This window comes from Macaca thibetana, chromosome 9 (genome assembly GCF_024542745.1).
Source record: "Macaca thibetana thibetana isolate TM-01 chromosome 9, ASM2454274v1, whole genome shotgun sequence".
NCBI lineage: Eukaryota > Metazoa > Chordata > Mammalia > Primates > Cercopithecidae > Macaca > Macaca thibetana.
The window spans coordinates 81907265-81932318 of NC_065586.1; the positions used below are offsets into that span (position 1 = coordinate 81907265).

Sequence of the window (25054 nt, forward strand, 5' to 3'; positions counted from 1 at the left end):
CATCCTGGCTAACATGGTGAAACCCTGTCTCTATTAAAAATACAAAAAATTAGCTGGGCATGGTGGCGGGCGCCTGTAGTCCCAGCTACTCGGGAGACTGAGGCAGGAGAATGACATGAACCCGTGAGGTGGAGCTTGCAGTGAGCCGAGATCGCACCACTGCACTCCAGTCTGGGCAACAGAGCAAGACTCCATCTCAAAAAAAAAAAAAAAAAAAAGAAAAGAAAAAGTAAAAGAAAGGTCAGCTTAGGAAGCAAAGTTCTCAAACAACATAATTAACACAGCTAGTCACTGACCAGCCCAAAAGGGGAATTGTAATTCTTTCACATGTTTAAAAAAGAAAATCCCACTGACTGGGTGCGGTGGCTCATGCCAGTAATCCCAGCATGTTGGGAGGCCAAGATGGGAGGCTTGTTTGAAGCCAGGAGTTCGAGACCAGCCTGCTAACTTGAGGAGACCTCCCCTCGATCTCTATTAACAAAAAAGAAAATTAAATAAAAATAATTCCCTCCCCCATAAAACAGGACGATGTATCATGGCATCAACAGGCACATTGACTCTGCTGTCCCCGGTTAGCAAGCTATCATGCTTCACTTGTGAGAAGAAACTGATGGCATCATTTTCTTTAAGTACAAATGATATTTAAATTTAATTGTAGTCATTTAAGTAATAAATTTGGTTCTATGTTTACTTTTGTGGTACTTAAATATTGTTCTCAAGAAATCATGCTTTAAGGGTAGCGTTTAAGAACTCTGGCCATGAAATGACCATTAGCTGCTCAAAGAATCAATGGCCTTGCAACAATGTACTATCCATAGAGCAGGCTTGCGTGAAGCTTCTGCTTCTAGATAAAGGGGTGTATGAGGAACTTTAGTGTTATGCTGACTTTGAGTGGAATGCTGCTATGAGTCATAATCCCTATCTTCAGTATATATAGGTAGACAGAGTTTGGGGAGTGACAGTCCTTTTCTCAGTAATAAAGAAAAAAATCTTTCATCTTGAACCTCAGAAAGAGGGTCAATGGATGAACAGCAGTTACATTTTCATTTTCTATATACCTCTCGGGAAATCAAACAAATCAAAAAATGCATTTGAAAACTCTCTACTCAAATTCTCTACTCTCTATCTTGTCTGACAGAAGGGAAACTCCTTGCAGGCACGGCTGTTCTTCTGCCAGAGACTCAAATCTGAGCACCGTAAATCCTCAGTGTAAGTTCAAGAGAAGGTTAATGATAAAGTTTTCTGTGGAAGTACTACTGAAAAGGGAAGTCACATTTTCGTTCACATTTAAACTCCCATATTGTCCAACTGTGTGCCTTCCTTCCACAAAGTATACACTCAGAAAGTACTTATAAAATATACTCTGGATAACTTTTAGTTGAATAATGAGTATCCTAACTTTAGTATCCTAAAGCATTGTCAAACCCTTGCTGCTCTGAAATGTGTCAGGTAAGTTTCCTTCCTGATGGGGATGCAAACACTTTCCTTCCCTCCCTCATCTCTGCCTCCCCATCTGCAGACACCTGCTGCCAGAAGGATTTCTCAGAACCTCTCCTCCCTGTGGAAGTCCCTTTGATAAGAATGAAGACCTGCAACAATTACCCAGTCCTGGGACCTTGGCAGCAAACTCCAGACCACTACATGGAAAGAAAAATATTGGCACTTTCTTTATTCTCCCTGCAGGCATCAGCTTCTCTTTCCTAGACCCCTCAAGGGCTATGGACCAACACATACAATTCCGTTTTCAAGGCTAATAAAAGGCTGAGCCCCAGAGGAGTAGGTCATTTGCACTTCCCTGTTTTCCTGCAGGCACTTGTTTTGTTCCCCAGAGCCAGGATGGAATTGACAAACACCCGGAGGGCAGAGAGAAAAGTTTCTCATTGTACTGCTCTGCAAGAATGTATATGCAGCTATTTCAACATAAATGTCAGATGATAGTGATAAAGATGATAGTAACTGAAAGAATTGTTGCTATTATTTTATCATTAAACCGTCAAGAAAAATTGTCAATATTTTTATATGCAGGATGGAAGAGTTTGATATTTTAAAATGTACACTGTATTCACCTTCAAGAACATCATGCATTATATATGGTGTGAACTTTCTAAAGACTGTGAATTGGTGGCTAAACATTCCTCTACTGTTTTATATTGACCATTTTTCTAACTGGAAGTCCACATTTAAACAATTCTAACAAAATGATCTATTTTTGGAAATGTTTTATGTTTTGCAGAGATTGAGAGAATGATTTAGAGGAAGGTTGTAGACAAACTTTCTCTGGCAGAATGTGCATTGGAAATGGCTGCCTAGCTCAAAACAGCCCTTTTAACTGCTCCCTTCCTTCATAAGAGTAGGTCACTGAAGTATTTTTGGAATTCATGGTCAACCAGGATAGATATTCAGCAGTAACCAGTATGGCTACACCAGTGGTACAGGATGATAGATGCTCCCTCGAGCCCCTTAAGTCAGTCTCCTGACCTCTCCATGATGTGGAAGGTAAAGGAGGTTAACAACTGGCACCGCAAAGGTCTGTGGGGTTCCTCCTGCTCCAGCTGACTACTGGGCCCCAGCAGACGTAGACTGGCAAATGCTCTCACTATCTTTCTGGCTCCAACCTCTTAACAATGCTGAATTGAATCACAGATACACATCAGAATAAAGCCGGACCTTCAGATTCCCAGTTCCATAAAACTGGAATGACAATGGACTAGAAAGAGAAATAGGAGATCTGATCTTTCAACAGAGGAAAACCACCACAAATGTACAAAGAGACGCAGTGAAGAGGGAGCGAGGAAGGGAGTGGGGAGACAAAGATTTTGAGAGAGAGAGAAAGAGTTGGGAATAGAGTATTCTGAATGCCAACAATTATCCATTTTTTCTTTCCCTAGAGGTTACTGCCTTACGGCTTGTTATGGAGTCAACTACGTCCCTCAAAATTCATATGTTGAAGCCCTGCCCGCATTGTGACTGTATTTAGAGACAGAGCCTTTAAAGAGATAATCATAATTAAATGAGGTCATATGTGTGGACCCCAAATCTAATACAATGAGAGTCCTTATAGGAAAAGGAAGAGACACCAGAGGACACTGAGGAGGCAGCCATTTGCAAGGCAAGGAGAGAGGATCAGGAGAAAGTAAACCTATTGGCACCTTGAATTTGAACTTCCAGCATGTAGGACTGTAAGAAAATAAATTTCTGTTTAAGTCTGTGGTATTCTAATACAGCAGCCTAGCAGACTAATTTCTGTGGGTTCTGAGAGATAACAAAATGTCATGAAAAAAACCACCGCCTCTTTTGCTTACCTTGGTTGGAATTGGTTTCTGTATTTGTACCATAAAGCGCTAGCTACTACATTCCTATAAACATTAGATTTTAGGTTTTCTATCTAATTTCTAACCCAATAATCTAGAGTTAGAAGGTAAATTTAAACTGGCATTCCTGAAGTAATGTTTTTCAAGGATCATTCAACCATGATAATGAATCTAAAATATATTCTGTTAAACCGACTTTTGTTATTTTTCAACAGTCTAAGCCTGGAATCAAATGTTTCAGAAAGGCCTCTTTCCTGTAACTTGGTATAAATATAGGCACATTCTCAGACCAACCTAGCCTCAGAAGAGATATACTAGCCAAATTTCTGAAGTGAGTGGCAGTTTACATATTTCTCTGAAGTAAGGTGTTGTATTGTTCTGGTCTCAGGACAAAAAAAAAAAAAAAAAAAAAAGATTCATGCGTTGTTCCACTTAAACAGGGTATCTTTATTCAGACCTAGTTACAGGACTTGTACTTTTCCACAGTTTGTGAGGATACTTCTGTGTTCCTTCGGGTGACAGCCTGAAGCACGAATAAGGGAGCTCTGCTTCTTGTCCAATTAGTTATGCCTTTCTATGTTGGAATAAATGGCCTATGTCTGCTAGTGCACACTTAAAAGTAGTAGTCCTAATATCACCCTGAGCAGGACTATGTGCTCAAATAGGTACCTGCGTGGCAGAACAATGTGGTGTTAAATAAGCCTGTATCCTCCATAGTCAAAGTTCAGGCCGGCCCTTTAAATAAAAATGGACCAGTGGAATTCTAGCTGACTAAATATTTGAAGAGTGCATTTCATGGTTTAGTACAAGAACCTAATGTGCACCAAGATGATCAGTAAAATTCTCATTGAAGTATTCTATGAGATCAAGCCTAAAAAGTATCCACTTCAACTACAAATCTACTGCAAGCTAAAATGGCAGTGTTAAGGTTGTACAACTTGAAAATAATATAATCTGACAAGACTATTAGTACAAGTACAAGCCCTTCAATAATAAAAATAAAGATACAGGCCCCCAAATAAATAGCATTAGACTAAAACTTGTGTCTCCTTCCACATAAGATGCTACTTCATCTACTATTACTACATAACAAATGTAGATTAATAATTACCATACAATGTAAAGAATAATAAAAATATAAGTATATCCTGTATTCTGCCACACAACAATCCAATACGGGTGACATTACTCTCATTTAAAAGATGTGGAAATGAAACCACAGAGAGGTGAAGTAATTTGTACAAGGCCACACAATTACTTGTTGAACTAGGTAGCCAGTCTAAGTCACTCTGACATTTAAATCTCTGTGTTCTTAATTCCTTCACTCTACTGGCTTTTCTAAGGGCTGAGAGCATGCTTTGGATGAGAAAAATATGAATATCTAAATCCTTTTACAAGCTAGATCAGTAAGTGGACATTTGACCCTGGTCTAATTTCTTTACTTTCGTGAGCATCATACTCTTAATCTACTAAAAAAACCAAACAAACAACAACAACAAAAAAAAAAACATGGGGCTGGACTTCGCAATCCCTTCCAGGGAGAACATTTGGTTCTGTTCAACCTCAAGTCCAGAAATGGCAGACTCCCAGCAGTCCCAAATTCATGTAATCTGCACTTGCCAATAACAGTGATTCATCCTGTATATAAGTAAATGAAATTCGGGGCCAGGCATCGTGGCTCACTCCCAGCACTTTGGGAGGCTGAGGCAGGTGGAACATTTGAGGTTAGGAGTTTGAGTAAATGAAATTTGCTTTTTATTCCTCTGTATATTGTTTCATATTAAATATGTTTAACATTTTGGGGGAAAAAAGTTATATACCAAATTAATTTGGGCTCTTTCATTTTATGGAAAAATGCATGCTTTATCTAACTGGATGCCTTATAAAAGTCCTTATGTGAAGTTTAACTATAGTCCTGTAAATTGAAAAAGGAAAACATTTTCTCAATTGCTTCAGTCTTTATACCTCACAGTCCATCCGTTACCACAGCACTGACTGTGATGTCACAACTGCAGTTAGTTAAACTCAGAGACAATCAGGAAAAAGGCCAAGGGAGATGGTGCCCAGGCAACAATAACTTGTGATTACTCTACTACTTGTGAAATAGAAAGTTTAAATTCAGGAGACCTGCTTTCAGATTGCCGTTATGCCACTTACTAGCTATGTATCCTTAGGCAACTCACTTAATACAACAATGATTTATGAACTTGATTTCTTAAGTCAAATGGTGTGTGTTCAAATCCTCATTCTGCTAGTTAGCATAGGCACACTAGTTAACTTCTCTGTGCCTCTGTTCTTTACCTATAAATTGAGGAACTATGACTGCCTATCTTCAAAAGGTTGCAGAAAGAATGAAATATTATATAAAGCATTTATCAAAGAGCCTTCTCCCTACTAAGTGCTCAGTGTTTGCCTTTATAAAGTATCTGTATTTTGAGTGAGTCCATTGTTAGGTAAAGTTCTACGTAATAACTCTCTGAGTTTCTTCATTGTTAAAAATCAGGAAACAATTGTATGTACTTCATAAGACTGTTATCAGCACTAAATGTGGGAACCCAGAGAAAAGTATTTTGTAAGCAAAAGGCTCTAAATTATCATTTGGTTAACATCTATATTTTGTTATTGTAAGATGATCTTGTATTAATTGAAAAAAATATTTACTAAGTGCTTATAATATAAAAGGTACTGGACTAGGCATTGTGCAGAATATCAATCAGATATAGATTTTATGGTAATACAAGAATATTGATACCTCTAATATAGAAGATAATGAATGCCAAACCAATACTCTAAATGGAAAGTCTTTGAGGTAAGCATTGAAGAACAGAAAGATTTAAACACGGGGGAGGGAAGAGAATAAGAGGAAAAAAGGAGGCATTTCTGACAAATAGTATCACAAAAAGTTAGGAGTTGAAAAATTACAGATCATGTATGGTAAAAAGTGAGTGGTACAATTTAGCCAGAGGAGAATATGTGAAGGGATGGAGGGCAAGTAATGAGAATGAAGCCACATATAGAGTATGTTATATGTAGGAAGAACAACTGCCACAATTTAGATTAAAAGTTATAAGGAATTAAAAAGAACCACCTAGGTAGAAAATATATAGAAAAGGATTAGATAAGTTTGGTATTCTTAAGCCTCTGCCATTATTATTCTATGTTCGTGTTTCAGGAGGTGGTGAAGGAAGCATACTGACTCTCACATCAAGTTCACATTCCTGAATCTGAACTTCAAAACCTTTTGTAATCTGTCCCAGAAGCCCATCTTTTGTCACACTAGTCACCAGCTCTCTTGGTTTCCTCTGAGGCCATGAAAAACACCAGGTCCCAATTTCATGCGTTGGCTATTACTCGCTTCTGGTATATTTTCTTCATCTTCTACCTATCTATGCCAGATTATAACCCATCCCTAAATCTCATTTCCATCAGAAAACTTTCCTTGATGATCTAGACCATATCACTCTCTTCCATCTCTACGTACTTTATTGCATATCTATCTTATCAAATGGCAACCTGGAAGAACTATCACTGACCTAGGAATAAAATGACAAGGGTCCTGGCAGCATGTCTTCTCTTTGATTTGAGGCACGTTATTCAATGCCACAGGTTCTGTCCTTGGTAAAATGAAATATTTGTGAATTAATAAACTTTAAAGTCATTTCCTATCATGCATTCAACAAATATATAATGAACATCCACCTGTGCTGAGCTCTATCCCAGGTGTTGAGGATATAGAGGTGAAAACAAAATATTTATCTGTTTATCTATCAGCTATCTATACTATAATTGCATTCTGGTTTTGTCTTCTCTTTTTCTTTTGGATATGGAAGTTTTACTCTGTTGCCCAGGCTGGAATGCAGTGATGTGATCTCAGTTCACTGCAACATCCGCATCACACATTCCAGCAATCCTCCCACCTCAGCCTCCAAAATAGCTGGGATTAGAAGCACGCACTACCACATCTGGTTAATTTTTGCATTTTTAGTAGACATGGGGTTTCACCATGTTGGCCAGGCTGGTCTTGAACTCCTGATCAAATGATCCACCCACTGCCGCCTTCCAAAGTGCCAGGATTACAGGCGTGAGTCACTGTGCCTTCCAACTATGATTGCATTCTTATAATGTGGTGGTTCTCAAAATTGAGCTTGAATTAGAATTACCTGGAAAACTTGTTCAAAGATTTCTCCATTTCTGATGCAACAGATTTGGAGTAGGGCCCCAAACTTTTATTTTCTAAGATATTTCCAGGTGATGCTGATGCCACTGAACCAAGGACCACATTTAGAGACCTTCTGTTCTGGTAGACTGTCTATTGTTTTCACTGCTGTATTGTCAGTGTTTGGAATAAATATTGATGGAATTAAATAATACATTTGAAGCACTTAGTTAACTGATAAAGGGGGATATACAATTATTTTATAGTTTAGAAGAAAAATTGCAATTTTACTGAAAGGTAAAGGAGTTACTATAATCAGGAAGGTACAAGTTATAAGGAATAGTTTATATCCAAAGAAAAACAAAATTACTTCTAACTTAGAGGAAAGGGTAGAAAGGTCATAGAAAGCTTTGTGGAGCAGTTTATTTGCGCTATTCCTTGAAGGACCCGTACACTTATTTCAAAAATGCCTGTCATTACTCAAAATATTTTTAGTTCTTGTCTTTGCAATTTGTCTACTTAATCTATAGTGAATCTTTTCTTTTTTCCCTATACTCTATGGTGAATATTTTTCTTAAATTCCCTCAAAGATTATAGAATTTTTATATTCTGATGTAAGGTTTGATATTTAGAATTAGCTAAGCATGACATTTTTGCCAAATCTGGTCAGGAAGTTGGGTGATTTTGTTGCATAATCCTGTTCTTTGTTAAAAATAAAGTACACTGTTCAGTTAGTGTACTGATTTTCTAGTATGACTTACAAATGAGGCCCAAAGCAATTTCAGGGTAGAAGTTCAAAAATCAGTCTGAGGCCAGGTACAATGTCTTATGCCTATAATGCCCAATCTCTGGGAGGCTGAGGCAAGTAGATCGCTTGAGTTCAGGAGTTCGAGACCAGCCTGGCCAACATGATGAAACCCCGTCTCTACAAAATACACAAAAAACTAGCCATGAGCGGTGGCATATGCCTGTAGTCTTTACTCGGGAGGCTAAAGCAGGAGCCCAGGAGGCAGAGGCTTGAGACCAGGAGGCAGAGGCTGCAGTAAGCCAAGATCACACCATTGCACTCCAGCCTGGCTGACAGGAGTGAAATCCTGTGTCAAAAAAAAAAAAAAAAAAAAAAAAATCATTTTGAGCAATGGATTAAGTTTATAGTTTCTGAAAGTGATTAGAGGACAGCTTCCATTTGGCCATACATTCTCTTGTGTGTTTGAAATCAGTCTTAACATATTTGGTATCAATCTATTGAAAGAATCAACATCTGAACATACACTATACCACGTACACTTTTCTTCAGAGTGTATGCCATGCTATAAATATCTAAAATTTAAACTTTATGGGAATAAAAAAGCAGTATAAAAATGGATGTTCTTCCAAGTTAGATCTATTAAAAAAAATATGTACTGGTACCAGGAAATATACATAGGTTTCTCTGAGCTCTTGATGTGGGGCCATTCAGTTAACAATAAGTATTAGTTTATGTGTTCGGGGCATGGAATTACATGGTGGGTCACACTGGTCCTGTATGAAGGGGGGCATGACAAATCATTCTACTAGTTTGCAATAGTGGGACTAAAGAGAACATGGAAAGCCTGTGACTAAGGCACACTCTATAGTCATAACTTCCCCCTTCTTGTTTTTCCCCATAGTCCTTCAACTACTCTCTGTTCACCCAGTCTTCATGTCCAGTGTATCTTCAGTAGCAGATCAGCATGTACTAGAATAGTATATTAATAGTAAATTAATAATGTTTTTAAAACCTTTACCTAAAACCTTTTAATAGAGTATACTAAATTTAGTTCGGTCTGATATAAATGAGGAAATCTACTAACAATCCCTAGGACCAATGATTCTTAAAGATCTCCAAACCAGCAGCATCAGCGTCACCTGAGAGCTTATTAGAAATGCAAATTCTCCAGACCTGCTAAAGCAGAATCTGACTTAACAAGCCGTGGCTCAAGGTGATTCTGATGCATGTGAGGACCACTGGTTTAGATAGTATCAGCAGTAAAGAAACTCTGTCAAGCTGTGTGATCTTCTATGAATTTTGCAATGTATTATAATACCCCGTTACTATCTTCATGATTACTACATTTAATACACACACAATTACACACATATTCAACTCGTAAGTTACCCTTGACGGAACATGTATAAAAAAGGTATGGCTTCTCTTTGTAAAGTGATGGTGTAGAAGGAAGAAAAATAAATTTGTCTTTAGCTTTTTGAAATGATACTATCCTTAACCCCTCCCCTTTTGTCCCCAATAAATGAATCACACTGGGGAAACATTGCTAGCAGGTGACTATTCTGTTTCTTTGATATAGCAGGGAAATCTTGTTAGGTGATGTAAATGCACCTTATCATTTGCAAATATAAACTGTCGTGCGTCTTGGGTGAACAGCTAAGTACAGAACCGTTTCAAAAACTTGAAGGTAAATGGATGTCTTATTTGCAACTAAACCATCATACTCATGTCAAATCTATTCATTGGACGAGGATTCTGCGGATACATAATACAATTTTTTGGCTGACATTTAGAAGTTTCATAATCCACTTAAGAAGCATATTTCAGAATAAAATAATTCTCTGTTTTGGAGTTAAAGCACAGACTTGGAGCAGTCCAGTCCACAGATGTATAATGCAATATATACATATAATTTTAAATTTTCTAATAGCCACATTTTAAAAAGTGAAATGAATAACATTAACTTCAAAATAATTTTTTAATCCAGTATACAAAAATATTACATTTCAACTTATAAACAATATAAAATTGATGAGCTATTTTTACATTTTTTGGTATTTGATCATTAAAATCTTTCATGTGTCTTACATGCATGGCATACCTCAACTGGAATGTTAAATTTTGACTGGAAGTACTTTCTTTTTATTTCTTTTTTTGTTTGTTTGTTTGTTTGATCTTAGTGTTCTGTGAAATGATTTTTATTTAAAATACAATTTATTACTGCAAAAGTAGATTTTATATCCAAGTTGTCATAAATACTAAAAAAAGTTTTCCAATAGCCTACTGAACATTAGTTTTTATATTTAAATTAATAAAAAATGAAATTTAAAATTCAATTCCTCAATCACACTAGCTGCATTTCAAATATTCAATATGCGTAAGGCAGTGTAGATCTGGAGCTATGCGAGACCAACCTGGGTTAGAATCCTGACTTTGCCTCTTTCCGGCTGCTTGTCCTTGGGAATTTACCTAGCCATCCCCAAGTTTCAGTTCTATCTTCGAATTGGAGTCGAGGAAATCCCACAGTGAATATGTTTTAACTCCTGCCTGGAAAGCTAACAGCAGAAGACAACCACTATTTGTTTTTCCCTTCATGGAAGTGGTGGATTCACTGCATGATATAATAAAAATCAGAAACAATCAATGTAGGGATAGTTAAGTAAATTTCATTATTCCATACTCTGAAGCCATAAAATGCTAATAACTAATTTATTTAATCACCAATTAATACTGAAATCGGTTATTATTAAGGAAGAAAACCGTAATATTAGGAATAGCACGACTGCTGCCCGTGTGCTCAAAAAAACCTAGAAGGGTCTGCCACCCATCCATTAACAGCGCTTATAGGAAGCAACAGAGCGGGGGCAGGGTCCAGCAGGCACACGCTTCAGTTTATATTTCTTGTCAGTTAATTTCCAAAAACGTTGTTCTAAAAAGGAAATATAATACTGTTTTACTTTAAGGGGCAAATCTCAAATGTGCTTTGAAACGACTACGCTTTTGCCTCAGTCTGGAATGTGATTTGAAATCTAGCTTAACTATACTATAATAAAAGGCCACATGAAAATACTTTGTCAGAACGAAAAACATGCCGCCTTAAATCCGCTTTCGGTTGGCGGTTTCCCGCCGGGGGAACGGAAGCAAAACCGCCTTTGACGTCAAGGGAGGAGTCCCCTCCCAGTTACTATGGTGAAGTCTATGCGGCCATCTTTACTGTGGTCATCTCGCACCAAGGGTGTCGTAGCGGGGCTGTTGGGGCTCCACAGAAAGTCGGCGGAAGGTGAAATGGGAAAGGAATCATGCGACTCTGTAATAAGAAGCTGACAGAACCACGAAGGATCAGGGACTTAAAGCATTAGATAACGTGTTAGTGGGATGCAGGTTCCACAGGCAAGCAGAACGATTCAAGCGAATTAGTAAGGTTTCTGCCCGGATCTTGAGAGCCGCTTCCGTTGCTCAGCGGAAGTGTCGGTCGCAAGAGGACAGACGCCTGGAAGAATCCGCTATCGGCAGTGTGCACAACCGGAATCATGTCGAGTTTGGCGGTGAGAGACCCGGCAATGGATCGATCACTGCGTTCCGTGTTCGTGGGGAACATTCCGTATGAGGCAACTGAGGAGCAGTTAAAGGACATTTTCTCGGAGGTTGGTTCTGTTGTCAGTTTCCGGCTGGTATACGATAGAGAGACGGGAAAACCCAAGGGCTATGGCTTCTGCGAATACCAAGACCAGGAAACCGCGCTTAGTGCCATGCGGAACCTCAATGGGCGGGAGTTCAGTGGCAGAGCGCTTCGGGTGGACAATGCTGCCAGTGAAAAGAATAAGGAGGAGTTAAAGAGCCTCGGGCCTGCAGCGCCCATTATTGACTCACCCTATGGGGATCCCATCGATCCAGAAGATGCCCCTGAATCGATTACCAGAGCAGTAGCCAGTCTCCCCCCAGAGCAGATGTTTGAGCTGATGAAGCAGATGAAGCTCTGTGTCCAAAACAGCCACCAGGAAGCTCGAAACATGTTACTTCAAAATCCACAACTGGCTTATGCGCTGTTGCAGGCGCAAGTAGTGATGAGAATCATGGATCCAGAGATTGCTCTGAAAATTCTTCATCGGAAGATACATGTCACACCACTGATCCCAGGCAAATCTCAGTCTGTGTCTGTCTCTGGCCCTGGCCCTGGCCCTGGTCCTGGCCCTGGCCCTGGGCTCTGCCCAGGACCTAATGTTCTGCTGAACCAGCAGAATCCACCAGCTCCTCAGCCTCAGCATTTGGCTAGAAGACCTGTGAAGGACATTCCTCCTCTGATGCAGACTCCTATCCAGGGTGGAATTCCAGCTCCAGGGCCAATACCAGCTGCAGTTCCCGGACCTGGTCCTGGTTCCTTAACTCCTGGAGGAGCAATGCAGCCCCAACTTGGAATGCCAGGGGTTGGCCCAGTGCCTTTAGAGCGGGGACAAGTGCAGATGTCAGATCCTAGAGCTCCTATACCTCGTGGACCCATGACTCCTGGTGGTCTACCTCCTCGAGGACTGTTAGGAGATGCTCCAAATGACCCACGTGGAGGGACTTTGCTTTCAGTCACTGGAGAAGTGGAGCCCAGAGGTTATCTGGGTCCACCCCATCAGGGTCCCCCCATGCATCATGCCTCTGGTCATGACACTCGTGGCCCTTCCTCACATGAGATGAGGGGAGGGCCATTAGGAGATCCCAGACTGCTAATTGGAGAGCCCAGAGGCCCCATGATAGATCAAAGGGGTCTACCTATGGATGGTAGAGGTAGTAGAGATTCTCGAGCGATGGAGACTCGCGCCATGGAAACTGAGGTCTTAGAGACACGTGTAATGGAGAGGAGAGGAATGGAGACCTGTGCCATGGAAACCAGAGGGATGGAAGCAAGAGGCATGGATGCAAGAGGATTGGAGATGAGGGGCCCTGTCCCCAGTACAAGAGGTCCTATGACTGGTGGAATTCAGGGTCCTGGTCCCATTAATATAGGGGCAGGTGGCCCTCCTCAGGGACCCAGACAGGTCCCAGGCATTTCAGGGGTGGGGAATCCTGGAGCTGGTATGCAGGGTACAGGCATACAAGGAGCAGGCATGCAGGGAGCAGGCATGCAGGGGGCAGGCATACAAGGAGGAGGGATGCAGGGGGCAGGCATACAAGGAGTGGGTATACAAGGAGGAGGCATACAGGGGGCAAGCAAGCAAGGTGGAAGCCAGCCTAGCAGTTTTAGTCCTGGGCAGAGCCAGGTCACTCCACAGGATCAGGAAAAGGCGGCTTTGATCATGCAGGTTCTTCAACTAACTGCAGATCAGATTGCCATGCTGCCCCCTGAGCAAAGGCAGAGTATCCTGATTTTAAAGGAACAAATCCAGAAATCCACTGGAACTTCTTGAAAGGTTTTAGAAAATATTTGGCTGTAGTCTCAAAGTTTATTCTGTAGCATGGAGAATGGGTGCAAAAAGCTGACTTCTGCATCCCCACACTTGGATTAGGGTTTCCCTCCTCCTAGAACCTAATCTTTTTGTTCTTTTTCTTTCTTTCTGTTTTCCTTTTTTATTTTTAATTGAGGGTGGGGGGAGGAGGGAGTGTGTCTGTTCACTTTAAGTTACTGTAAAATAACTCTGAACATGACAACATTATGCCAAATAAGATTACAAAGAATAAGCAGCAATATTGAAATGTCTACAGTATGTTAACTACATTTTTTAAATGTTGAGTAAAACTTTGTGAAAACTGCTCATAAAGACTAAAAGTTGACCTGTTAAAACGTTAATGTACTAAGATGGTTTTAAGATTTTTGGTTGTATAACAAAATAAAGTTTACCCAAAAGTATAAGATACATTTTTTGGTAAACCATTTAAAATACAAAATCCTATTGGAGGCAATAGGATAAGCATTGTCTTAGTGTTTTAGAATTATTTTTGAAATATTAGAGTTAACAGGATAAGGTTAAACTTGTATTAGAATTGTTTTTTTCTAAAGTTGTGTTACCTGAAAAATCAAGTACACCTGGTTTACTGTTGCTTCATTTATCCCAGCCTTCAGAGACCAGCAAGGTTCTGCCAGGCCCCAAGCATCAGAGCATGTTGATTTTGCTGTGACAATTCTAAAATCAACCAGGTTACTTAAGTCCACTCTGATGAAACCCTATCTCTCAATACCTTCCAATTTCTCAATAGTCTTTAAGCCCTAAATCTGAGTCAGTAATTCTCTCACATCCTTCCCAAAAATCAGTGTCTAGGGACCAGTTGATCTGGATGAGTTATACATGATATTTGACTTTTCATAAGTAGTAGGTTTCACTAAGTAAACTCTCAGTTTCTTGGTATCTGGCTTTCATATACAGATGGTGTCCATTTGCTCCACCAGACAGGAGTTAAAAACCTTTAGACTAAACAGCATTTAACATGCCTTTTAGTTTTCTTATTTCATAATCTACTTTTCTATCATTAATCATGTTACCAGAATAATCAAGGCCCAAGTAGGTAGAAGTTTTTATATAGCCTGAATACTCAGTTGACTTATTGCTTATTTTACTTTTTGTAAGGAATACAGCCATTTAGTCCTAATATACGTACCAATGAGACAATTAAAAATTGGTTGAAAGATGGGGCTTATTACATTGCGCTACTACGACTTTATTTTTCCTTGAAAATAAAGCCTTGAGGATGTGAACACAAACATTTGTATTATAAAACAAGTAGTAATTAATAAAAGCATAAGTTATCAAATATCAGGTGATCTTCTGTGGAGAAGAAAAACCAATATCTAGTTACAGATTACAAAATGTTTAATACAAAGAGCTGAAAATGTAGAAATTCAGTTATCTTCCCTTTGCAAAACGTTTACATTTTAAATTAGTATTCTTTGTTCACAAGGTTTTCACCCCTATGCTGTTGTTTTCTACTACCTGTTTTACTCTGTTGTTCATACTGCTACTTTCCCATGTTTCCTATATGCTTCCCCTCTATTGGAGAGGATAACTCACCTTTACATGTGCGATAGTTATGGTTAATACTAAGTCACAGAGTTGGCTCGATCACTTTGAGATTCTAGTTGCTTTATCTCAAAGCTTTCACTGAAGGGCTCTAACTGAAAATTATTAAATGTTACAGTCTTTAGTCAAATCCCTGCATTGTTTAATGCAGAAAATAAAAATACAATTAAGGCTGAGTTAGTATCTGATATGTTTATTTTTAATGAATACATTATGCAAAAGTCTTCCATTGTGGATATACATGGGGCCTGATTACCTTTTGTTTTTAATGCAAAAGGCAGAACTAATGAAATTGCAGTAATGGATGGAACTCTCTTAGAACCATTATCTATATAGTTTGACAGTTGAAATAACTATAAAGACGTGCCATTTTGTGGTTGGTATGAGCAACATCTTGGTGATAGATATTAAGCTTATGTTCCCCAGAGAGAAATCCTCTGTATTCCAATAGCACCTTGCAGCTATCTTCATTACTGACAACCTTAGTTATATTGCAGTGCACTGTTTACCTTTTATCTGCTACTATACACTTCCACTCCCACAAACTGAACACAGGGACAGTCTATCTCACTACCATATTCACAGATGGGAAAAGGACAAAATATTCTATTAGAGTTATTAGGGGGAAAAATCCCATTAAAAGCACATATACTGCCCTCATAAGAGTTTAGATTCAACACAGAACAAATGAGCTATAACAACTATTTCCATTTTAAAAAACAATTAGAAATAGGTTATTAAAAACAATCACCTCTACTCTGTGAAAGCTAAGGAAATAGATTGTCCTCACTTCTGATTCATTGAATGTTCCAATATTGATATAGAAAGCATAGAGCCTTATTTCATTTGATAGTAAAGAATAATGCAAGCAATATTGCCACAATCAGAATCTTTTATGTGTTTTACTACAAAATCATCGGTTATAACCCCTCACATCCTGAATTTTCCCTAAGATGTGTAGACTAAAATAAAATCACCAATTCATTCATCATAATAGTTGAAGATGATGGGGTGAAACAGTGATTTGCTAATGCTTCTTTAAGGCTTATCCTCTTGGGGAGTACATGTTTCTTGGGATTATGAAATGATCAACTTTAATCAGTGCCTGCCCATTAGCCCTTGCCCTCATATTACTGATGATTAATGCCAAAAATATGTTTTAACATCTGTTGACTTCCTAGGATTTTGGAGTATTTGATAAGATATAAGCTAATGTGAATCCCAGACAAAGGTACGCTAATCTAAGTAAGATTATGTCTGGTTTTTCAACTACACTTTTCAGAATTCTAATGGTAGAAAGACATTTTAAAAAGAAAACCGTTAACATAATCACAGCTTGCAAAGCTTCTTGTTTTTCCATGCTGTGATGGGACATCGGTTAAGCACACAGAACATAATTTCCTATGGCGTGTCAGACCTTTCTCTTAGGTCTGATGAGGTCTATGGATAATTATGTGCAACAACCTACTGTGGCAGAGAAACTGAATTAGCAGTTACATCTGACAGTCTTCTCACAAAAGAATGTCAGTCTCTCATTATTTTATATCAGCTAATCTCTAGATGGACTTTCCTGGTTGAAGCTTGCTTTCTTCATCAGTTTCTTATCAAGAATGCTCTGGTTAAGAACTGATTCATATTAAGGACATTATTAATATATTGTAAGTATCCCTAAATATAAAATTTAATATTAAATATTAATAGGGATATTACATGATATTGGCATACTATATAATGTGCTTATACATATTTATTTCAAATGTTAACTGACCCAGATCTTTAAATATTTTCATTTGTCTTTATGCACCCTGAAACAAAAGTTTACTTCTTTGGTTGAAAATTCACCTTCACAAATATTCATATTACCAATTACCTTGCTCATAAAATATTAACTAGCATGTTTGTTCTTGATATTATTCTATAACAATATATAACATGTAATTTGAGGGCAGAATTGTGTCAAAAGTGACACTTGGGAGTCGGGCGTGGTGGCACACACCTGTAATCCCAGCACTTTGGGAGGCTGAGGGGGGCCGATCACTTGAGGTCAGGAGTTCGAGACCAGCCCGGCCAATGTGGTGATACCCCATCTCTACTAAAAATACTAAACTTAGCCAGGCATGTTGGCAAGCCCCTGTAATCCCAGCTACTTGGGAATCTGAGGCACGAGAAGTATTTGAACTTGGGAGGTGGAGATTAGAGTGAGTCGAGATTGTGCCACTATACTCCAGACTGGGCAAACAGAGTGAGACTCTGTCTCAAAAAATAAAATAAAAAATAAGTGACACTTGGGGTAACATCATTAAAAATCAAAAACCTGGTGCTTATTAAATACTGCACAAAAAGCACCCAAATGTTTACCAAATAACAGCTTTTTTTTTTTTCTTTTTTTAAGACAGTGTCTCACTTTGTCACCCAGGCTGGAGTGCAGTGGCACAATCTCAGGTCACTGCAACCTCTGCCTCCTGGGTTTAAGTGATTCCCCTGCCTCAGCCTCTCAAGTAGCTATGATTACAGGTGTATGCTACCGTGCCTGGCTGATTTTTGTAGTTTTAGTAGAGACGGGGTTTCACCATGTTGGCTAGGCTGGTTTTGAACTCCTGACCGCAAATGATCCACCCACCTCAGCCTCCCAAAGTGCTGGGATTACAGGTGTGAGCCACCATGCCCGGCATTTAATAACAACTGTTTATAACCAAGAGTTGGTTTAGATCCCCAAAATAGGTAACTATCCTTTAATCACAGGGTTTTAAAAATAAAAAAATAAAAAGTAGATAGCTAATTACAAAAAATACACAACATTCTCAATCATAAATAATTTTGTATGATTAAGTACATATAATATCTGCAGACACTTGAAATGAATCTCATATGTGTTACAAAGGTTGGTCATTTTAAAAATTATATCTGCTGGGCAGATGTAGTTGTTAATGCCTGTGATCTCAGCACTCTGGGAGGTTGAGGCAGAAGGATCACTTGAGCTCAGGACTTCAAGACCAGTCTGGGAAACACAGGAAGATCCTGTCTCTATAAAAAATGTAAAAATTAGCTGAGTATGGTGATGTACACATTCTTTAAGTGAATCTTACAGACTCATTTTAATTTAAAATGAGTGCCAACACTGAAAAATGGTATAGTTGGGCTGGGCGTAGTGGCTCTTGCCTGTAATCCCAGCACTTTGCGAGGCCGAGATGGGCAGATCACGAGGTCAGGAGATTGAGACCACCCTGGCTAACACGGTGAAACTCCGTCTCTACTAAAAATACAAAAAATTAGCCGGGAGTTGTGGCAGGCGCTAGTAGTCCCAGCTACTTGGGAGGCTGAGGCAGGAGAATGGCGTGAACCCGGGAGGCGGAGTTTGCAGTAAACCGAGATCACACCACTGCACTCCAGCCTGGGTGACAGAGTGAGACTCCATCAAAAAAAAAAAAAAAAAAAAAAAAAAAAAAGAAAGAAAGAAAGAAAGAAGGAGAAAAATGGTATAGTTGAGTTCATAATGTTCATAATGTGATTTTTTTAAAAAAAGGTCAACATAGGGCTTTCTTGGTGCCTTAACATTTATAAAATCATACTCCAATATCTGAAACATCACTCTTGTTCTCATATCAATCAATATAGTGACATAAATCAGGACTAAAAACATTTCCAGACACAAACCTTGTATAGGAGAGTAAATACAATCATCTATTAATACAAAAAAACATATTTCCTATCTTTGGCTAAGCCTATACCCAAAATGATCTCATCTTTTTATGCTTATCAATCATCACAGAAAAAAATCCTCATCTATTTTAAGCATCAGATAAATTACACTATTGAAATTATATAATTATTGTCAATGTTATCGAAGTTTTGTTCCCTAAAAGTTTTAAATATCTTTGGACAAGAAATCTCAAATTGGTGATCTGTGGACCAATTGAGCTTACAGATATTTTTTATTTAACCAGTCAATTTTCTTGAAAATTTTGAACTTAAATGCCTGTAGAAGCAGCTTATATTCTCCAATTTGGCCACAAGCCCAACCTCTTCCTATCCTTCGAGCTTACAACTTAACACAATTATTAGATTTGATCAAGATTAGTGTCTAATTTGACAAATATGACATAGAAAAACTTGCTTAAGGCCAGACATGGTATTTCATGCCTGCAATTCCAGCGGTTTGGGAGGTCAAAGCTGGAGGATCACTTGTGTACAGGAGTTTGAGACCAGACTGAGCAGCATGGTGAAACCCATCTCTACAAAGTACACAAAAATGAGTTGATTACTTGGCCATGGTGGCATGGCTCTAGTCCCAGCTACATAGGACGTTGAAGTGGGAGGATCACTTCAGCCCAGGAGGTGGAGGCTGCAGTGAGCCGGGATCTCGCTACTGCACTCCAGCCTGAGTGACAGAGCGAGAACTTATCTCAAAAAAAAAAAAAAAGAAAAGAAAAACCTGTTTAGCAACCGGTTCAGCACACATATTTCTGCAAAACCAACCAGCAACAAAAGGAAAACCCAGGGCAAACGAAAACAAAAATCTTGACGCATTTTTTATTTGTAGATTTTGGTGAGGTATACTGAGCAAAGGAATGTCCTAGAAAAATAAGCCAATCAGTATATTTATCCCACAAATGTTTGCATTTTCAATAAATATTAAGCCAAAATAGCAGTATCTTCTTTTTCAATGAAAACACATATTTGTAAAATATGATATATATTATTCATGTATATAGATATTAAACGCTAACAGCTCTAGAATGAAGATATTGATAGTATACATACTGGAACACTGGAACATAAATTCTTTTTTTTTTTTTTTCTTTTGAGACAGAGTCTCACTCTGTGGCCAGACTGGGGTGCAGTGGTGCAATCTCAGCTCACTGCAACCTCCATCTCCCAGGTTCAAGCGATTCTCTTGCCTCAGTCTCCTGAGTAGCTGGGACTACAGGTACTCACCACCACGCTCCACTAATTTTTGTATTTTTAGTAAAGACGAGGTTTCACCATATTGGTCAGGATGGTCTTGATCTCTTGACCTCATTATCCACCTGCCTCGGCCTCCCAAAGTGCTGGAATTACAGGCATGAGCCACAACGCCCAGCCCAGAATTCTTTAATTTCTTTATCTGTTATTGATGTACCTGTCAGCCTCTGATTCTGTGATTCTCTACTATCTCACTTTGTTGCCTGGAATGAATATGAAGCAACCTGTACCAATTCAGGAATCTACTTATGTAGATTTTAGAAAGTGACCCACTATATGTAACTTTCATGTAACAGCCACAGTAATTTAAACAAAACAAAAGCCCTTAACCAGATCATGTTATTTCCCTGTTAAAACCTCTCTTGGCTTACATTGCTCTTAGAATAAAATTCAAAATCCTTATGTGTCCTATGTAGCCCTGATATAGTTTGGATGTGGGTCCCTACCCAAATCTCATATTGAAATGTAATCCCCAGTGCTGGAAGAGGAGCCTTGTGGGAGGTAATTGGATCATGGGGGTGGATTTCTCATGAATAGGATCTCATTTCATCATGAATCTCATGATGGTGCTAAACCATGAATCTCATGATGGTGCTAAATTTCTCATTTAATCATGAATCTCATGATGGTGCTAAACCATCCCCCATGGTACTGTCCTCATAATAGTGAATGAGTTCTCATGTATTCTGTTCATTTAAAAGTGTGCAGCACCTCCCCCTCCACTGTCTGGCTCCTGCTCTGGCCCTGTACCTGCTGCCCCTTTCCCTTTGTCACGATTGTAAGTTTCCTGAGGTCTCCCCAGAAGCCAAGTCAATGCCAGCATCATACTTCCTGTACAGCCTGCAGAATCATGAACCAGTTAAACCTCTTTTCTTTATAAATTACCCAGTCTCAGGTATTTCTTTATAGCAATGCAAGAATGAACTAATACAAGCCTTAAGTATACCAATGTCTCACACTACCTTTGGCCCCTTACCCACTTCTACAAATATTTTGGGCCTAGCTTTATTTAATTGAATTTGCCAGACTCATTCTCATCTCTGTACTTGGGAGTTTCTCTTGCTCATCACCCACTCTTTCCCCAGGCCTTTGAATGGCTAGTTGATTCTCTTTACTCAGGTCTTGGCTTACATACTATATTACTTACTCAGACAGGCTTTTCCTGGACACCTGGGAAACCACAGACAAAGCAAATGTAAATTTAAATGGTCTCCCAATTCTCTCTCATAATCTTGTTGTCTTTCTTGTTTGTTTGTTAAGAGTAGTTATCTTACCTGAGCACCACTTACACATTGTATGGGATTAATCCATATTCTCCAACCCTTTGCAAAGCATAATAGTTGTTCTATGCACCCACCAAACTTGATGACTGTCATGAATGAGTTACTCTTCATTACGCCCATGTTACATTTATCATGTAAATCATGTTTGTTGCCAAACAAATCTATGCTAGTTGTATCTATTACTGTAATATATGAATATGCATATAGGCATAAACATAGGTATAGATAATATGTGTATATATGAAATACAATTGTAAAAATAAAAAGTTATTTCTATGAAAACTATCTTGAATGCTTTGAAAGATAGATAGATAAGTAGATAGATAGATAGATTTATCATGTCAACTGTGTTTGATAGTGTATTAGTTTGCTTTCATGCTGCTGACAAATACATACCCAAGACTGGGCACTTTACAAAGGAAAGAGGTTTAATGGAGAACTCACAGTTCCACATGGCTGAGCAAGCCTCACAAGCATGGTGGAAGGCAAGGAGGAGCAAGTCACGTCTTATATGGATGGCAGTAGGCAGAGAGAGCTTGTGCAGGGAGGCCACTGTTTTTAAAGCCATCAGATCTCATGAAACCCACTCACTATCATGAAAACAGCATGGGAAAGACCCACCCCCATGATTCAGTCATCTCCCACCGGGTACCTCCCACAACACAGGGGAATTATGGGAGCTACAAGATGAGATTATGGGAGCTACACAGAGCCAAACCATATCAGATGGTAAACCAGTTTATACCAATTGTACTATTTTTTGTTTTATATACATTGATTGATTGATATTAGCATGAGTGTAAAAAAGTTATTTCTACGAAAACTATGTTGACTGTTTCTACAAGATTTTATAAAAGTTAGGAGCTAAAAATACATCATTGTTAAATACTGTGGGGGCAAGGTAATTTTTAAAAATACCTTAAAAATCTTTAAAATATAGAACTCACTCTGATACTTTGTAAGTGTCCAAATCCTTGTTTCACTTAAAAATAAAAAATAGATTGTTACTGGCAATTTTAGACAAAGTATGTGAATGCTTTAATTTCCTCACAGAAATTTTTCAGGCAGTGGAACAAAAATCCTTGAGGTAATGTTTGGCACTGCCATAGTTGTCTCCCTTTCACCTCCACAGGATTACCCAGGAGAGACAACCACCTGCCACTATTCCAGTCCTCCTCCTTCCCCTTCCTTGTGATGTTACATACCGAGGAGAACAGAATATACCCTAATCTCTTGCTAATCAAAGTGTGCTCCTCGGATCGGCAGCACCAGCATCACCTGGGAGACTGTTAAAAATGCAGAATCTGGGGCTCCACCCAGACCTGCTGAATCAAAACCTACATTTTAATAAAATCCCCAAGGATCCACATGCAAATAAACGTTTGAAAAGCACTGCTTTAATCCTACAAGAAAGTGAAAAGAATGACAACAACAAATAAAAGCACCATAAAATTAATATTATGACAAATAGAAGGGATTTTTAATTTACCTGCATGGCTTCCCTTCCATTGGCAGAGAAAATCAAGAATTGGCAAAAATCCTTACCCAATCTGAGGAAAACAGGAGATAGCCCATGTATTAGATGCCACATTGGACAAGCAAGGAGACAAACAAAGATCTTGTTCATTCACAGATAATTGAGTGAACATCGGATCAACTGGGAAACCTAAAACACCGTAATTGAAATTATTGTTGTTTGGGGAAGACACCTGAATGTATTTTGTCCATATGTGTAACCCCTTTTTTCCTTAGATATGGAGAAGTTGTACTGATTTGGTAGAATCATTTATATTTATTATATATGATCACCAGAAACAGGGCACACCAAAAATTGTTTCAGCCAAGTTGTGACTCTCTGGAATGAATGCCACCATTCATCAAAAAATTACCTCATAAAATCTAAATTGTTTTCTAATCCCACAAATTTCATTATTTTTCTGGTAAGATATACTATCCAGATAGAAATGCTAACATCAGGGCACTCCATTTTCTTTTGTAAATGTCTTTCCCTGTAATCCAGAAATATTGCCTAATATCTCACAGAACTTATCTAGACTAGAAAGAAGATTTCCAGAAGAAATTCTGAAGCTGTAAAATCAGCATGCTTATGATTCAGTGTGAATAAACCCTCAACAGAATTCTGCTGTTAACAATTTTTCAAACCTCATCTAAGTATTCTAAAGCACCAAAAAGAAAGAGTAATATAACAAGAACAGTTCAAAGGATCAGCCCAATGTTTTTTCTGTTACTTCATTTTCAGTAGATATATTGGAAATGGTAGCAAAACTCTATACTGCAAGTTGTGCCTTTAAGCTTGTCTTTGAACCTAATCTAAATTAAGAGTACAAATTAACCAAATCAACATTTGTAAATTAAGCAAATTAATTTTTTTTTTCTTGAAAGTTTTCATTGGCCTTAGATGAGTGAACTCAAAACATTTCTAGCAAACAACAATTTAAATTCAAATCAAGGCCTTTCAAGTGGTGACATCAAACCATCGAGAGGTTGAAAAGATGGCTGGATGTGGTAGCTAATGCCTGTAATCCCAGCACTTGGGAGACTGAGGTGGACAAATCACTTGGGATCAGGAGTTCATGACCAGCCTGGCCAACATGGTAAAACTCTGTCTCTACTAAAAATACAAAAAATTAGCTGGGCATCATGGCAGGCACCTGTAATCACAGCTACTTGGGAGGCTAAGGCAGGAGAATCCCTTGAACCAGGGAGATGGAGCTTGCAGTGGGCCAAGATCACACCACTGCACTCTAGTCTTCCTCCAAAAAGAAATAAAATAAAATAAAATAAAGGTTGTAAAGATAAATTGGGAACTTAAGAATCTTCCCTTTTCACATGTGTTCAGACAACTTGCATTCCAGTCCTAATTGGGGCTTTGTTTGCCTAAGGGGAAACAAATTTTCTTAATTAGAATGTTTTGTGAATTGGAAGGAAGATGTCTTATAGGATCTGTGATTGGTGGGGATTTTATTGTCATCATTTTCAGATAAACCTGTTTTTAGAAGTTTTTTCCCTAGTTAGTGCCCGTACTGAGACAAGCAAGCTAATTGAGCTTTGACCAGTGGTAACCCTGGTTTAAAATGGCCAAAGCTCCATTATCTTATGCAATCTAACACAGGAACAGAAAACCAAATACTGCATATTCTCACTTAAACCAAATACTGCATATTCTCACTTATAAGCGGGAGTCAAACGAGAACATGTGCGTACTAAGAGGGGAACAACAGACACTGGGGCCTACTTGATGGGGGTGAAGAGGTAGAGGATCAGAAACAAATGCCTTTTGGGTACTATGTTTATTACCTGGGTGATAAAATTAACTGTACACCAAAGCCCTGCAACACACAGTTTACCTGTGTAACAAACCTACACATGTACCCCTGAACCTAAAAGTTAAAAAATAAAGTAAAATAAAACTAGTCGTCCTGAGGAATTCAAGATGGATTATTCTGGGTAGAGGAAAAAAAGAGGCTTTTCTGCATCTCTTGCCCATTCTTTCATTTACCCAGGATTACGCACAAGGAAGGGGACTGATGGACTGGTCAGTGACTCAGCCCATGCCAGCCAAGCAGGATTATGAA

At 38.7% G+C, this 25054-nt stretch overlaps 2 protein-coding genes across 3 annotated transcripts in view; one reads left to right on the forward strand and one right to left on the reverse strand.

Moving 5' to 3' along the window:
• PRKG1 (protein kinase cGMP-dependent 1) overlaps positions 1-25054 on the reverse strand; it is a 1349224-nt gene that overhangs the window by 593788 nt on the left and 730382 nt on the right. The window lies entirely within an intron of this gene.
• CSTF2T (cleavage stimulation factor subunit 2 tau variant) lies at positions 11413-15389 on the forward strand. Its single transcript, XM_050805425.1, has one exon. The coding sequence runs from the start codon at positions 11746-11748 to the stop codon at positions 13606-13608; it is 1863 nt and encodes a 620-aa protein (XP_050661382.1). The 5' UTR covers positions 11413-11745; the 3' UTR covers positions 13609-15389.